The following is a 17,979-nucleotide window of genomic DNA, read 5'->3' as shown; positions in this document are numbered from 1 at the left end:
CATTCTCGTCGGAGCAAAGCAGAATGGCGCCCCCTGCGGCCTGGGGTGAGATCGCAGCGCCTCGGGGTCCGTTGAGAGCGGAGTGGCGTCACGCTGGGAACCCGGAAGAGCTGGCGTCTCTGAGTCTAGGGGCTACTTTTGTAGAGACTGCAATAGTTTACTAGTGTTCTTCTAATAGGCACTCTGTTAGGGGTCTCTCGCCTACACAAACTTTATTTGCTGCTGTGGTCTGCCACTGTAATACTCCAAGTATCAACTGCGGGCTAGCTTCTTCAAAATCATTGAGAAGTCTGTTCAAAATGCACATTTTTGGGCATGTCTTACAAAACCAGACAGTGGTAGGTCAGGGTCAAATTTGAATTAAACTAAGTACTCATTTTTCCACCTCCAACCCCCAAGATTCTGAGGTGCACCAATGTTTGAGGATTGTTGTGAATCAAGTATCTGGCTTTGCAAAATTTTGCCTCTTCTATTACTTATCCTTGGGAGACGGCCTTCATGTTTCTGAGTATGTTTTCTCACCTGTAAAACGCGATGATTTTAGTAGGTGCCTCACAGGGTTGTTATGAAGATTGAGTTAATCCAGTGCCCAGCACACAAGGCTATTTCTAATAAAAGATAAGGCCTCTGTGTGAGACTTGCTTCAGGATAGCCCTAAGACCGAGCCTTAGATTTACCAGAGACCTCACATTCAGTTTTTTATCATCAATCTCCCATGACGCAAATTGTAGGCTTTCTAAGTCTGATGTAAACACGTGCAATGCGCCACGTGGGCTAGAGCTCTGAGTGTGCAACCTCTACCTCTCAAATCCTCTCTTAATTCTCTTTGGGACTACTGGGCTGAGAAAAGCACCTGGGTTTGTGCCCATCGCCCCGCCCCTCTCCCCTGGCCCCGCCCATAGCATCCCGGTCCTGCCCCCGCCCCTCCCCGCCCACTTTGGGCTCTACGGCCCCGCCACGCCCCGCCGCGGCAGCTACAGCGCTGTGCCTCCCTCTGCTCCGAAGACTGCTCGGAGGCGCCACCCGTCGGCTAGTCAGGCTGAAGCACCCTGCGCGGACCCTGGGTATCAAAAGGTCAACGCAGGGTGGGTATAATCGGCTGCCCGATTCAGGAGACACCAACCTCGTGAGAGCTCCCTTCCCTGGGCACCATAGCAGCGGGAAGGGAGGGAAAGGGCTCTGAGTCTCTGCTCTGTCTTCCAAGTTAGAAGGTCTATTCTGCGGAAGGTATTATTCGTTCTTTATCACTAACCCTCCCTTTCTTTCATTCTTTCCATATCTGTTGAAGGCCTCCTTTGTGCTAAGCCGGATATGTGCTTGGAGCATACAGTTAACAGTTGGGGACCCTGAAACTCAGGAATTTGTCTTCCCCCAAGTCTAATAGCCAGATTCAGGCAGGTCCAGTGCTGTCCTCCAGTTTATTAGTGTTCCCTGACATGCGGTGGTGAAATTGTTAAGAACTAGTATCTACTAATACGTTCAACTAGGCCTTCTGGGTCGATCGCCCTGCCTTGTGGATCCTATTTTAGGTTTTATTCCAGCTCCTCTGCAATAAGGAGACCTCTGGAGGATGGCCACACCTGGGCTGTATGCAGAACCTTGGGCAGCAGAGTCATTCACTCCTCTCTTGAACATTCATGTATTGTCATTCACTTAGTCATTTACTCAAACGTTCATTCATTTGTTCATTAACTTATTTGGTAGGAACCAGGTACAGGGTTTGACTAAAGAGATCTGGATTCAGTTAAACTAAAAAACTTAAAAAAAAAGAGGCTTGGCACCGGTAGCACAGTTGGTAGGGAACCAGCTACACACACCGAGGCTGGCGGGTTCAAACCCAGCCTGGGCCAGCTAAACAACAATGACAACAACAAAAAAATAGCTGGGCATTGTGGTGGGCGCCTGTAGTCCCAGCTACTTGGGAGGCTGAGGCAAGAGAATTTCTTAAGCCCAAGAGTTTGAGGTTGCTGTGAGCTGTGACACCACAGCACTCTACTGAGGGCGACATAGTGAGACTCTGTTTCAACAACAACAACAACAAAAAGAGAGATTTGGGGAGGAATAAGATCAGGTCCCTAATCCCATGAAGTGTACAGCTTTAGAGACAGTAAAGCTACATGAAGACAGATTTTTTTCCCCCCAGTGTCATGGTGTCACAGCTCACAGCAACCTCCAACTCCTGGGCTTAGGCAATTCTCTTGCCTCAGCCTCCTGAGTAGCTGGGACTACAGGCGCCCGCCACAACACCTGGCTATTTTTTGTTGCAGTTTGGACAGGGCAGGGCTCAAACCCACCACCCTCGGTATATGGGGCCAGCACTACTCACTGAGCCACAGGCGCCTCCCTAAGACAGATCTTGAGAAACCAAGATAGTCAGGGATACATGCTCGATCAGGTTAACCTGCCACATGGTTCAGTAAAATTAAAACAAGCGCAGTGACATCACTAGATAAGATGACAAGAGGCCTAGGCTGGAATGCTAATGACTTAGTGGGACTGGCTACGCTGCCTCATGTCCACACTTGGAAATATGCACAGAGACTGGTATAGAAGCCCCAACACCTGGCACAGAGGAAATGTCCAGTGAACATTTTTATTTCTCTGCAGCAGTGGGTTGCATGCACACTTGGAAATATGCACAGAGACTGGTATAGAAGCCCCAACACCTGGCACAGAGGAAATGTCCAGTGAACATTTTTATTTCTCTGCAGCAGTGGGTTGCATGGCGAAGTACGTGAGCCCTGGCATCTGACTTGTCTGGGTTTGGATCTCCACCAGTTACTGGCTCTGTGGCTTTGCATAAGATATTTCTCTTGGTCACTCAGTTTCTCAGTTTTCTTTCTTTTTTTTTTTTTGTAAGAGAGAATCTCACTATGTTGCCCTCAGTAGAGTGCTGTGGTGTCACAGCTCACAGCAACCTCAAACTCTTGGTCTTAAGCGATTCTCTTGCCTCAGCCTCCCAAGTAGCTGGGACTACAGGAGCCCACCACAACATGTGGCTATTTTTTGGTTTCAGTTGTCATTGTTAATTTTAGCTGGCCCAGGCTGGGTTCAAACCCGCCAGCTTCAGTGTATGTGGCTGGCTCCCTACCCACTGAGCTACGGGCACCGCCTCGTTACTCAGTTCTCTTATCTGTAAAATGGGAATAATGATTGTATTTACCTCATTGATTTGGTGTCAGGATTAAATGAAGGCTTAGCTCAACGCCTGGTACGTCTTACCTGGTATTAAGTAAGAACTTAATAAATGGTAGAATTTATTTATTAAATGAATAACAGTGGCTAATCTTAATAGGCTGAGCATTTACCATTAGATGTACAAACATTATTTCATCTGTTAACCCTCACAATTATCCCTTTTATTTTTATTTATTTTTTTTGAAACAAAGTCTTACTTGCCTACTGAACTCATATCTAAAGCTCTGTGGCTGAACATCTCATGCCTGAATTCATTATGAAAGCAGACATTCAGAAGCAGTTATCTGAATACAGGTGCCTGCTATAAGGCCTGGCTATTTTTTTTTTTGTTATTGTTGTCATTGTTTTTAGCAGGCCCTGGCTGGGTTCAAACCCACCAGCCCCAGGGCATGTGGCTGGCGCCCTAACCACTGAGAAACGGTCATGGAGCCAGAGGCCAAGTTTCTTTTTTCTTTTTTTTTCAGACAGTCTCACTACATGACCCTCAGTAGAGTGCTAGGGTGTCACAGCTCACAGCAACCTCAAACTCTTAGGCTTAAGCAATTCTCTTGCCTCAGCCTCCCAAGTCGCTGGGACTACAGGTGCCCGCCACAGCACCCAGCTATTTTTTTTGTTGTTGTAGTTGTCATTAGCAGGCCTGGGCCAGGGTCAAACCCGCCAGCCCTGGTGTATGTGACTGGTGCCCTAACCACTGAGCTACAGGCACCAAGCCAGAGCAAAGGATTTAAATGCTCAAAATGGTTATTATTTATCTTGTAGCTGATGAGGATAATAGAGTTCCATATATATGTATTAACATAAAAAGATATCTACTAACTACAAAATAATAGCACATTTTGTTCAGGGAAAAACATCACTAAAATGATTATGTCTGGTGAGATTATGGGTGACTTTAATTTTTCCCATTTTTACTTTTCAGTATTTTATAATTTTCCTCCAGTAGGCTTATGTGCATGTATTATTTGTATACTTAAAATGTCATTCTAAGAGTTTTAAAACTTTTTTTTTTTTTTTGTAGAGACATAGAGTCTCACTGTACCGCCCTCCGGTAGAGTGCCGTGGCATCACACGGCTCACAGCAACCTCTAACTCTTGGGCTTACGCGATTCTCTTGCCTCAGCCTCCCGAGCAGCTGGGACCACAGGTGCCCGCCACAACGCCCGGCTATTTTTTTGTTGCAGTTTGGCCGGGGCTGGGTTTGAACCCACCACCCTCAGCATATGGGGCCGGCGCCCTACTCACTTAGCCACAGGCGCTGCCCAGAGTTTTAAAACTTTTAAAAAGGCCACCCCTGCTATGTCTTATTTTAGATTCTTTCTGCAGGTTGTTTTAAAGGAAAACCAAAACCAAACCAAAGCACCTCCTGCTCTGACCACTTCCATGTCCAATTTTTCCATTCAACACAGCTAAGACCATCTTGGGACCCAGGCAGAACCATACAATTCTTCCTAACTGTGGAGTCAGTAGACCTGGGTTTGAATTCCAACTTCACCACCTGTGTGACCAGGACAAGATACTAAGTCTCGGTTTCTTCCTTCCTAAATAGGAGATAATACCCACCTCTGAGAGAGATAGACCTGAAGAGCAGTCACTCAGTGCCTGGCCCGCAGTGTGACCAGTGAGTGGTCTGCATAAAGTTCATGACCTCAGCTCTACATATAACTGACAGGAAAAAACTGCTGAGGAAGGAAAAGGGTCTTTAGAGTCTCACATTCCTGGATTTGTCTGCTGTAGCAGCTATGAACCTTCTGGATTAAGAACCAGGTTCTTTGGCTCGGCGCCTGTAGCTCAATGGTTAGGGCACCAGCCACATACACCAGTGCTGACAGGTTCAAACCCGGCCCAGACCTCCTAAAAACAACAATGACAACTACAACAAAAAAATAGCTGGGCGTTGTGGTGGGCGCCTGGAGTCCCAGATACTTGGAAAGCTGAGGCAAGAGAATCACTTAAGCCCAGGATTTTAAGGTTGCTGTGAGCTGTGACGCCACAGCACTCTACCAAGGGTGACAGAGTGAGACTCTGTCTCAACAACAACAACAAAAAGAACCAGGTTCTTAGAAGAGAATATGACCTCCAGTGGCTTATTATAATACTTCTAGCAAGAATTAAAAAAAATTTATTTGTAACATATAGTAATGAAAACTAACCATACCTACCATTCATGAGCCCTATGCTACACCCCACTTCTTCCTGGGCTTCACTAGCTCTGTGATACCCGCCTACCCAGGCAGTGTGGGCTGCAGCACTTGAGCTTCCCTCCTCCTAAAACACCTCCGGAAGAACGTCTCATCTGCAGCACCTCCCCGGAAGAAGCCATTTCTGCCTGGACCACAACAGCTCCCAGCTTATCATCTGCCCTACTTTGGGCTTGCTCTGCAATCCAGATTTAGCAATCCTTTTACATGAAACAACTGTAATCCACATTTGGTTAGATAATTGGAAAAGTATGTTGAAAGGAGAAATCATAAAAATGATATCCATCCCTTTAATCAGTGTTTTTCAACCTTTTTTAATCTCATGGCACACATGAAACTATAATTAAACTTCTGCGACACACTTCAATGTGTTGATCAAAAAAAAAAAGTGTAGGGCGCTACCTGTGGCTCAGTGAGTAGGGCACCGGCCCCATAAACCCAGGGTGGCTGGTTCAAACCAGGCCCTGGCCAAACTGCAACAAAAAATACCAGGCGTTGTGGCGGGCGCTATAGTCCCAGCTACTTTGGAGGCTGAGGCAAGAGAATCGCCTAAGCCCAAGAGCTGGAGGTTGTTGTGAGCTATGATGGCACAGCACTCTACCTAAAGGCGACAAAGTGAGATTCTTGTCTCTTAAAAAAAAAAAAAGAATACACTTGCTGTGCTTGAACCTTTTTTTTTTTTTTTTTTTTGAGACAGAGTCTCAAGCTGTCATCCTGGGTAGTGCCATGGCGTCATAGCTCACAGCAACCTCCTACTAGGGCTCAAGTGATCCTCTCGCCTTCGTTTTTTCTATTTTTAGGGATCTTGCTTTTGTTTTGTTCAGGCTGGTCTCCAACTTGTGAGCTCAAGCAATCCACCCACCTCAGCCTCCCAGAGTGCTAGGATTATAGGCCTGAGCCTCCTTGCCAGGACTTTTTTTTTTTTTTGAGACAGTCTTGGTAGAGTTCTGTGGTATCACACCTCACAGCAACCTCTTAACTCTTGGGCTTAAGTGATTCTCTTGCCTCGGCCTCCCAAGTAGCTGAGACTATAGGCGCCTGCCACAACGCCTGAGACCCACCACAATGCCCAGCTATTTTTTTTGTTGCAGTTGTCATTGTTGTTTAGCAGGCCTGGGTTGGGTTCAAACCTGCCTCCCTCAGTGTATGTGGCCAGCACCCTAACCCCTGAACTACGGGTGCCAAACGTGTGCTTGGAACTATTTCTATTGAAAATAATTTAATGATCTTTAAAACTTTTCACAGCACATCTAAGATCCTCTCACAGCACACCAGTTGAAAATCACTGCCTTAAATATTGCATGTCAACACAAAACATGTTTACCAAATTTTTTAATTTTTTATTTTTCTTGAGACAGTTTTGCTCTGTCGTCTGGACTAGAGTGGGACTATAGGCATACACCACCATGCCCAGCTAATTTTTCTAGTTTTAGTAGAGACAGTTTTAGCTTTACTTTGCTCAAGATGGTCTCGAACTCCTGCCTTCTGCCTTAGTTTTTGTACTTTTAATCCTCCCACCTCAGCTTTCCAAAATGTCAGGATTACAGGTATGAACCGTCACACCCGGCCACATTTGCCAGTCTTCTGACCCTGAGCCATGGCTTTTCCCTTAAAAAAAAGTCTTGCATAGAGTTCAATTTCTTTTTTTTTTTTTTTTTGTAGAGACAGGGTCTCACTTTATGGCCCTCGGTAGAGTGCTGTGGCCTCACACAGCTCACAGCAACCTCCAACTCCTGGGCTTAAGCGATTCTCTTGCCTCAGCCTCCCGAGTAGCTGGGACTACAGGCGCCCGCCACAACACCCGGCTAAGAGTTCAATTTCTTTATATAAACTAACCAAAGAGTTCCAGTTGTCATTTTCTTTAATTTAATGCGGAGTGAAAGCTTACACGCTTTCAAGGTGAGTGCAGAATCCTCAAGGATTCCTCCCTCCAAATCTTTTGTAGACATTCTGACCACATAAATTCAGTGGCATTTGAGGGAGGGGTGACTTTATCAAGTCTCTCCAAAGCATTCAACTTAGTTTTACCAGGTTCATATTTAAATCCTATTCCTTTGGTTTAACTGAATCACATCATTACAGTACAGAGCACAATTGGCATGAACAGATTTGGGAACACACATAACTCAAGTATTAGGATATGGGACAGCGTAGGGAGGGATCCTTGGTGAAGGATTTCTTGCAGACTAATTCCCTCTCACATTCATCCCTGGTGTGTTTACCCACATTAGTGCTGTTCTGATGAAAGCTTGTACAGGAGGATGGGAAAGACCCATGGAAGCCCATTTCTCATGGCTGATGACTGAGCTTAAGTTGAAAAAGAAGTGCAGGTCTTTTGAAATCAAGAATTTATGTATCACCTTTCACTTACAGAGCCCTTGGCTCAAAGATGCGTAAGAATATCAACGCTGTTCTCAAGGAGATTATATTTGGGAATACCCATATGGAACAATTATCGTTTTTGAAAAAAAATTTTTTTCTTTATTGGAGACAGAGTCTTACTCTGTCAGCCTGGGTTGAGTGCCATGGCATCATCATATCTCATAGCACCCTCAAACTCTTGAGCTTAAGAGATCCTCTTGCCTTAAGGCTCCCAAGTAGCTGGAACTACAGGCACCCTACCATGATGCCTGGTTAGTTTTTCTACTTTTTTTTTTTTTTTTTTGAGACAGAGCCTCACTTGATCACCCTTGGTAGAATGCCATGGCATCATAGCTCACAGCAATCTCAAACTCCTGAGCTTAAGTGATTCTCTTGCCTCAGCCTCCCAAGTAGCTGGGTCTATAGGCAGCCACCACAGCACCTGGCTATTTTTAGAGATGAGGTCTCGCTCTGGCTCAGGCTGGTCTCAAACGTGTGAGCTCAGGAAATCCACCTGCCTCGGCCTCCCAAGTGCTGGGATTACAAGCATGAGCCACTGCACCTGGCCCTAGTTTTTCTACTTTAAATAGAAATGGGGTCTCACTCTTGCTCAGGCTGGTCTCTAATTCCTGAGCTCAGGCAATCCACCTGCTGTGGCCTCCCAGAATGCTAGGATTATAGTGTGAACCACCACTTTTGAAAACTTACCACCTGGGCGGTGCCTGTGGCTCAAGGAGTAGGGCACCGGTCCCATATGCTGGAGGTAGCGGGTTCAAACCCAGCCCCGGCCAAAAACCACAAAAAAAAAAAAAAAGAAAACTTACCACCTACCAGGAATAAATACTTTCCTTACATACACGATCTCTTTCTGATACAATTTCTTTTTTTTTTTTTTTTGAGACAGAGCCTCAAGCTGTCACCCTGCGTAAAGTGCTATGGCATCATAGCTCACAGCAACCTCCAACTCCTGGACTCAAGTGATTCTCCTTCCTCCACCTCCCAAGTAGCTGGGACTACAGGCACCTGCCACAATGCCCAGCTATTTTTTGGTTGCAGCTGTCATTGCTGTTTGGCGAGCCCAGGCTGGATTCAAACCCACCAGTTCAGGCATATGTGGCTTGTGGCTTAGCCGCTTGAGCCATAGGCGCCGAGCCCTTTTTTTGAGACAGAGTCTCAATCTGTTGCCCTGGGTAGAGTGCCATGGGATCATAGCTCACAGCAACCTCCAACTCTTGGGCTCAATGATCCTCTTGCCTCAGATTTTCTATTTTTAGTAGAGATGGCAGCTTGATTTTGCTCAGGCTGGTCTGAAACTCCTGAGCTCAAGTCTTGGCCTCCCAGAGTGCTAGGATTATGGCATGAGCCACCTCCATCTGGCTTCATTCTGATACAATTTCTTTGCACATTTTTTAGATTCTATTTCCACAATAGTCCTAAGAGGTAGTTTTATTACTATCCCCATTTTCACCCAAGGAAACAGGCACCAAGAAGGTGATGACCTAGGACAAGGCTACACAGCTAGAAAGCGGCGCATCAAAGAACAATATGCAGGGATTCAATAAAAGAAGGGCTGAATCCAAGGAGTCTTGACTTTCTGATCATCCTCACAGATCTTCTTTCCAACATTTCCATCTTCTCTTCTCTGGAGTTAAATTCCAGTCTGGGTGTGATTCTAATCTCGGGGCTACTCGGCGGCCACAATCAAGGTAGAAAGAATCACACAGCAATATATCTGAAAATCAGCCTTTAATCTATTTGAACCTACTAAATGGGGAAAGAACTAAAACATTTTTTTCCCTTGAGATTTTGCTTATAAGAATAACAGGTCAGAGGTGTCTCTTCCATAGGAAACTGACATCCCCTGTGTTCTCAGAATTTTTTTAAAAAAATGCATAAAAGTAGAATTTCGACTCATGTGCATGCCACACATTTCCCGCCCCACCCCACCCTGCCCCACCCTCTACAGGCACACGTATTCACAAGCCAAAGGGATGCCTTTGTGTAACTGGGGAACAGAATGTAAAAAAAAAAATATCCAAGTGGCCACAGATACCAGAAATAACCAAATGCATTTACAGTCACATCAGTCAACTCATATGCAAAAGGAGCTTTTCTAATTGGAATCTAGAACCAAAATTACAAATGGGAGAGACTTGAGCTATCCATATAGATAACTTAAAAAATCCTTCCACTGGACACACCCCTTCATTACAAAAGTATGCAAACAATCTTGATATAAATGGAAAACAGATGGGTGGCTCTCTCTCTGGGACAAGAGGGCATAGCTAAAATTCCCTTGGTGGAATTCATGCCTGGACCATTGCCCCTCCCTTTCAGGACAAAAGGGGAAGGTTGAAGGGGAGCAGCAGGGTAGGGACCTTGTCAGAGGCAGGTGGGAAGACATTGGAGCTTCGCCAGCGGCAGTATATAACTAGCCAATGGGAGAGCTCGGTGAGAAGTGGGCCACAACTGGGCTGCAGAGGGGTCCAAGTGCTGTGCACCCTGGGGAACCCAGAAGATAGAGGTCCAAAGACAGAAGAAGGGTTGGCCTGCTTTGCTTCCCCTACCTAAGGCCATGGGGTCAACGGCAACTACCTGGGAGAGGCTGCATGATTATTTTAGGGATGCAAGGAAGGATGCTTTCCATCTGGACATAAGTGCACAAGCTGTATCTATCTAGGATGACCTCCCAGTCACGCAACCCTCACCCCCTACCTGTAGATCCCAACAGAGATGGGGGGTCTTGGCAGTGGGAACCAGCCCCTCCACCAAGACATGCTGTTGCCACACAGCACAGCGGCTGAGGCACATTGGTGGGGGGTTCAGAGGAACACAGAGAAGAGAAAAGGGGGAAACTGTGACCCTGCCTTGCAGGTTTTAAAGTCTCTACCACTGCTGCTACACAACTGGACATCTGTTTCTTGAAAGAACGAGGGGTGGGGGCAAGGGACTTGAGGCCTGGGCTCTTAGATGGGTAGGAAGGGAAGGGGCAGGATTAGAGTTTCCATTCTATAGTGTGAAATCTTAGGGGCTTGCCTGGATAGTACCATCCTTCATGGAAGGCACCAGCTGGGAGTACCTTCAGGCAGCCTTGTTTTAAAGTCCAGGTCTGGCGCTTCTAGGGTAGGTAGGCTGCCCAGGTAAGAAACCAAATTATTAATGTGTCCTAATGGTGGGGACAGCAAGATTGTCAAAGCCTGGCTAAAAGCTGGTTGATATGGATTCTGGGCTGTTCACTTAAGAGAGAAGAAACTATAGCCCTCCAGGAGGGATCCCTAGTATCTCTGGAGTCCCTCTTCTTGGCGGACTCTAGTCTTAGGGCACTGGGGGAATGGGAACCACAACTTCAGGCAGTATAATTTGTCTAAAATGAAACCCAGGGAAAAGAGGTAGCTGCAAAACCTTGAGCCACCCTCTACCTTCCCCCCACCTCCCAAACACTCTTTGGGACACAGCCAGATTCTGGGCCAAACTGAGGGCAAAAGGAAGCAGGGTGCTGGAGGCGGGGCCGGCGGCCTCCCTGTGACCTTGGCCATTACGTGCGATGTCAGTGCATCTTGCCCAACTGGATCTTCTTCCAGGCCTCTGAGGCTGTGAAGATGCAGGAGTCCAGAATGCCGGCAACAGTGAAGGTCCCACCAATGATGGCACAGATCTGAAAGAGGTGTGTGGGGAGGGAGATCAGAGGTCAGAAAGAGAGGGAGCAGCAGGCCAGGGCCTTCCCATGTCATGAGATGATGAGCTGTCCAAGTGCATGCACTGCCCCAGTGTGCCCGTTATGCTCACCACATGTTCACCAACAATGTTGGGACGTACTCCATGCAGATGATAACTCTGAGAATAATAACACAATAACTGTCCTCACCACTGGCTCCTTGAATTCCCATATTAACCCTCTGAATGAGGAAAAGAATTTTAATGACTTTTTTTTTGAGACAGAGTCTCACTATGTCACCCTGGGTAGAGGGCTGTAGCATCACAGCTCACAGCAACCTCCAACTCCTAGGCTCAAGCGATTCTCCTGCCTCCGCCTCCCAAGTAGCTGGGACTACAGGCACCTGCTGCAACACCCGGCTATTTTTTGGTTGCAGCCGTCATTGTTGTTTGGCGGTCCCAGGCTGGATTCAGACCCGCCAGCTCAGTTGTCTGTGGCTGGCGCCTTAGCCACTTGAGCCACAGGCGCCGAGACAGAATGAGGAAGAGAATTATTAGATCCATTTCACAGGTGAGGAAACCGAGGTTCATGCAGTAACTTGCCTAAATACACTAATTAAGTAGCAAGAGCTGCAACTTGAACTCAGGTTTCTTTTGACCCTGAAGACTGTGGGTTTTTTTTTTTTTTTTGTAGAGACAGAGTCTCACTGTACCGCCCTCAGGTAGAGTGCTGTGGCGTCACACGGCTCACAGCAACCTCTAACTCTTGGGCTTACGCGATTCTCTTGCCTCAGCCTCCCGAGCAGCTGGGACTACAGGCACCCGCCAGAACACCCGGCTATTTTTTTGTTGCAGTTTGGCCGGGGCTGGGTTTGAACCCGCCACCCTCAGCATATGGGGCCAGCGCCCTACTCACTGAGCCACAGGCACAGCCCCTGAAGACTGTGGTCTTAACCTATACTCCACATTTATCAGATATGTACAATCCCATTTTTACATGAAGAATGGAGGTTCTGAAAGGCAGCTCTATAGGCCCAAGGTTGCATGTTAGGAAGTGGCAGTCCTGAGACTTGATGGGTAATAAGCAAATAATCATACTGATAAATGCAAAACTACAATAAGGCAAATGATACAAAGAGAGGCCTGGGTGGGTGCTACCAGAAAGCTTATATTAAGGTGAGGTTTACAATGGCACTGTTAACATTGGGGCAGATAATTCTTCATTGTAGGGGGCTGTCCTGTGCACTGAAGGATGATTAGCAGCATCCCTGGCCAGCAGTGCCCTCTCCCCCATGCTGTGACAAACAAATTCTCCAAACATTGCCAAATGGCCCCTGAAGGCCCAAATTACCCCTGGTTGAGAATGGTAGTAGCAGGGGATGACAATGAATGTCACTTGTGTATCTGTACATCATAGCTTAGTGCAGTGGTTCTCAACCTTCCTAATGCTGCAGCCCTTTAATACAGTTCCTGTGGGTCGCGACCCACAGGTTGAGAACCGCTAACTTAGTGCCACATAATAATGTAATAACCACAACAAAATGGGCAATACTTACTCAGTGCCTTCTCTGTGCCAGGCCTGGTTTGAAGTGTTTCACGGTTACCTCAATGAATCCCCAGCTCAACCTTTGCAGCTAGGAAGGTACGATCTTATACCTATTTTACAGCCAAGGACCACTTGTCCAATCCCACAGCAAGTGACCGAACTGAGCTTCAAAATTTCTGAGTCTGTGCTCTTAATGGGACATCCTGCTGCTTCTCAGGCACAAAAGGCCCCACCCGTCGAATTACTAACTTAGCTCTGAAGTCGTCAGAACTCCATTTGGGACTAATCAAACTAATGTTATGCTTTACTCGAAACTTTAATAGCCTATACATTGCTTTCTGATGACTTAAAAGAATTGAAGTGTGGATGGTGGAAGATAAAAGTTCGTAAAGTTCTGCAAAATACTTTAAACATATTTTCCCCTGCTTTATGCCATTCATAAGAACCAGTAGCACCCACCCTCCTCGTATGCCGAGGAGCAGTGGGCATCTCTTCTCTGATGCACCCATGGAGCAGAGAGAGGGAAAAAATTTGTCCAAGGTCACACAGTACCTGAGGCAGAGACAAATCTGCCCACCTCAGAGCTCTCACTTTTTCTCCCATGCCACATTTAAGGGGCATTTAAATGACCACAGGGCTCAACTTAAAGGAAGCCAACAGTTGGGCAGCCCCAGAGGGCCCCTGAGGCCACTAGTAGCCCAAGAGGCACCGTCGCTGGTGGGCAGCTAGCCACTGACACACACCAGCAGACTCTCTAGGAGCCAGCAGTGCCTTCATGGATTGAATGGTGCCAGGTGGTGGGACGCCAGGAGACACAGTGAAGGCGAGAGGGAAGTGCAAATTGAACCGGCGTTTATTTTTTAAATGATATTTCCATGAGATGAGCTAAGCAGAGGACTGCGTGGCCCAGGACAGACAGAGCAGGTCTGTATGGACAGCTATGAGTGGAGCAGCTGGCATTCCAGTAATGACAGCCCGAGAAACCGGAGCAGCCCCTCAGGGAGCAAAGATGACCAGGGTACTGGGGGGATTATTTTGAAGTGTTTTTAGTGGGCAAGGCCTCTCCCTGCTGGCCTCAGAGCATGACGCAGGGGTACTTTTCAGGGAAGATGACGGCAAGGGAGCTGGTTTATTTCGGAAGAGTGGATCAGATGATGGGAGATTTTACACCACAAAATGCTTTTAGGGCTTGGATTAGAAGACAGGAAAATATGACTTAAGTGCAATGAAGCAAAAAATAAAAAATAACCCCCCCCCCCACACACACACACCATGTCTGTATTCATCTACACACCATTTAGAACCTGAGTGCCTATGACTCACATATACCTGGCACCCAGTCAGAGCTCTCCTTTCACTGGGCTGGCCCAGGAAACAAGGAGACAACACATGTATCGAGGTCCACAAGAAAACACATAGCTTGGGTGGCAACCCAAGTAGGGTTGGGCTCAGGGAGTAGGGTGCCGGTCCCATATGCTGGAGGTGGCGGGTTCAAACCTAGCCCCGGCCAAAAACCAAAAAAAAAAGAAAACACATAGCTTGGGGGGAAACTGAGGCCCTGCGAGCATGGAAGCTGCTAAGCAACCAGCCCAGCCACAGAATGAGTTATTTTCAGCCTTCAGGCTGAGGGACCCTCGGTGAGCCCTCATGTATCCACCAATACCACTCAACTCAGCAGCACCCCACTACTCTGCATCTGTGACAGGGCAGGGCAAGGCCACCCGAGGTGGTGGGGGGAGGAGAAGTCCTGACACGTTCTGGGGGGCTCCTCAAAGCTGAGGGAATTCTAGCATCCCGGCCCAAACTGTCACAGCCTCTTGCTCTCATTATTTTGTCTTTAAACTGCCCAGGTCTCCATGGCAAGCTCACACCCCTAGCTGGTAACCACTTGAGGTAAAGTAGGGCCATAAGGAGAGGGCACCTGGGGGCTCCCAGGCCCAGGAACCTGCGGCACCAGGGTGTTACCAGGCCTGGACTCACCCAGGAAGGTAGTCACTTGCAGACACTCTGTTCCTGAGGTCACCATTCCCATGTCTGAAACATAGGGAAATGTGGCCACAAGGCTGCAACAGTTAGTAAGTCTGTCTTTGGACTCCGGGCCCTCCATTGGCAGTGGCAAGACAACAGGCTTTGCCATGTTTAGGATTCCCTGCTGATGTGGGAGAAACAGGAACCAACAGCAGATGCCATGAGGCTGGAGGAAACACTGAAGCTATCTCAAGGATGGATGGGAAGGAGGGCAGGGGTGCTGCTGGCAAGAGGGAACATGGAGGCTCCTTGCCTCCCCAACCTGTGGGCTGGGACCCAGGAGGAACATGAATGAATGAAAATGAAAGTGAAGCAGATTGCACTCATGGGCCTCTCTGGGGGTGCCACAGGACAGGCAGGGAGACATGCACCTTGCTGTCCCTGGTGAGGACTGGGGAGACCACTGGACCACAGCAGGGGACCCAGCCTCTGGCCATTGACTTGTGCAACCCTTACTATCTCTTGCCACGGTAGAGCCCTTCTGAGCCTTGGTTTCTTTACCTATGAGAAAGCCACCCCTACTTTGCTGATTGTCATATTGCAGAAAACACCTCTGGGGGACTTAGTAGGTGCAGAGTAAATAACACCTAATCTTAGCTTTCAGTTCATCAGAAGGTCCTGATCTTGTTGCTAAGATCTGAGATTTTTTTTTGAGACACAGTCTCACTTTGTTGTCCTCAGTAGAGTGCCGAATAGCTGGGACTACAGGCGTCCGCTACAACACCCAGCTATTTTTAGAAACGAGGTCTCACTCTGGCTCAGGCTGGTCTCGAACCTGTGAGCTTGGGCAATCCACCTGCCTCGGCCTCTCAAGTGCTAGGATTACAGGTGTGAGCCATCATGCACAGTATGATCTGAGATTTTTCTAAACTGAAAACCCACTTTAGTCAGAAAAATGGGTAAAATATCACTTATTCCCCAGAGTAGGCCTTTGGGTCTTAATTTCCATTCTCCATCTGGCACTTGAAGCAGAAGACAAGTCAATTCATGGAGGACAGCAAGAGTGTCCCAGGCACCACAGGCAGATTCTAGCCCTAGCACTCTGAGGACCCTCTGAAGTCAACCCACTCAACAGACTGGGAAGCTGAGGCCCGGACAAGGTACTTCCTCAGGTAAGTGCCAAGAAGTGTTGTGGTGAACAGCCCTCTGGGCAAAGCACTTTAGGCCAGAGGTTGTTGGCATTCTGCTGCCAGTCAGAAAGCTCCCTGAATCTCACTAAGGCACTCTATCAACCCTATTGCTCAAACCCTCCTTTTCCTAAATGCCTAGGAAAGATGGTGAAAGTAACAGATACATGTTTCTTGAATAAGTAAAGGAGTGAACGAATGAGGAGTAGATGAGTGAGTTGGACAGTGAGTTAGAGAGGGAGTGAATTATGCATGAACGAACGGATGGCTCCTTTGGGAAAGGCACAGGAGAATTCTGTGCCCAAGGCAGGAGCAAAGGAGACTCACTGGCAGGAGTGTCAGTCAGGAGCTGGGGGAAGGCAGTGTTGATGGAAAGGTGGGCCCAGAGGAGAAACTCAGGATAGGCAGGCAGGAAGCACCCCTCCACCACTCATTGCTGCACCTGTGAGACCCTGAGCCTGGAAAATGCAGCCTGGGTTCGGGGGGCGCTGTGATGCCAAGGAGAGAGCCTGGGCTTTGGAGTATGGCAGAACTTGGTTTGGACCACTCCCGCCCATGTGTTCTTGCACCATCCTAGCTCCCTGTGCCTCAGTTTCCTTATTTTTAAAAACACGAAGACTAAGCCTCACCCCTTGGGGACTGTTGTGGTAACGAAAGAGAGTAACACGTATACAAGTGGGGACACCTGCTCCCAGCCCCCTGCCACTACCGTGCTATTATATCTCTGACCACGCCCCAGGCAGGGCGCAACCGGGGTGGGGGTTTTTCCCTGCAGGGGACGAGAGAGCAGGGCCACCGGGCTAAGAAGGGCCACCAGGGCCAATGCATGTAAGCCTATTCTGGTCTGCAGCCATAATTCCGGAAGCAGAAACAAGCAGAAACAATTTGATATCTGAACCCCAATGAGTCTGTGAGAAGCACCCAAACTTGTGTTCATCAGAAGTCATCGATAACACCCCTTTCTTCTACTCAGAGACCTCCTCCTGGAGTATCTATCAGCTTCCTGATCCTCCACTGTGACTAGAATGTAGTTAACTTGCCTATCTTTAGAGGTGTGTGTGGTTCCCTTATGTTTATAATCCCGGTTCTTTATTCCTTATAATACAGAAAGGTATTCCAGCCCTGCTGTCTGGAGCTAAAAGCCTGCACTGGAGAAGCACCACACCCAGCGTGGTAAGGAGCTAGGAGGGGAACACTCCTGGGTTCCCCTCCTAGCTCTGCGACCCTGGGTGGGAAAGCCCTTTGACCCCTCTGAGCCTCAGCTTCCCCCATCTGTAGAATGGGGCCCGCTGTGAGGACGAAGTGACACTGTCCAGCTCCCTGCCGTACCACAAGCGTCTAGGAGCTGTTCATTCACTTTCCGCATGCAGTCAGCATTGCTTTAAAAGCTTGTGGCAAAGGCACGGTATGAGGAAATAAGTAATGAATCGGAGTCCCAGCAGATGCCAGTGGCGGCAGACAGACTGGAGCCAGGGATGAGAACACCAAAGTCGCAGAGGCAGAGGTGGGGGTTGTCATGGGAGGGAAGCGATGACTGGGCTCTGGACAGGCTGGGGGTGGGAGAAGAGTGTGTGGCCTCACGCCTTCCAGGCCCCTCACCCTCACACCCTAGGCTGGGGGCCTGGAGAGAGTGAGGCCCCTTGTCCTTTTTTACAATGGCTACATCCCCAAACATCACCCACTCCCGCCCCAACAAACCCCATCCTGGATGAGCATCTACTATGTGCCAGGCCTGAGAAGGCACCTTCTGCCTTCTCAGTCAATCTGGGAGACTGCCAAGGAGACTGCTAGGGGACCCTTATTTCACAGAGGAGGAAACAGAAGCTCAGGGAGGGAAAGACTCATCCAAGGGAAAAGGTCACTAGAA

The 17,979-nt window shown here is 48.1% G+C and overlaps 1 protein-coding gene across 2 annotated transcripts in view; it reads right to left on the bottom strand.

Moving 5' to 3' along the window:
* Window positions 1-9,488: 9,488 nt before the first annotated feature.
* ERGIC1 (endoplasmic reticulum-golgi intermediate compartment 1) overlaps window positions 9,489-17,979 on the bottom strand; it is a 113,189-nt gene continuing 104,698 nt past the window's right edge. For both annotated transcript variants that reach the window (XM_053565932.1, XM_053565931.1), the window contains exon 10: window positions 9,489-11,412. In XM_053565932.1, the coding sequence (XP_053421907.1) occupies window positions 11,305-11,412 (108 nt within the window). In that variant the 3' untranslated portion in view covers window positions 9,489-11,304. The remainder of the gene's footprint in view (window positions 11,413-17,979) is intronic.

This window comes from Nycticebus coucang, chromosome 17 (genome assembly GCF_027406575.1).
Source record: "Nycticebus coucang isolate mNycCou1 chromosome 17, mNycCou1.pri, whole genome shotgun sequence".
NCBI lineage: Eukaryota > Metazoa > Chordata > Mammalia > Primates > Lorisidae > Nycticebus > Nycticebus coucang.
The sequence above is the reverse complement of the archived record's forward strand: the minus strand, read 5'-3'. Positions and strand labels throughout refer to the sequence as shown.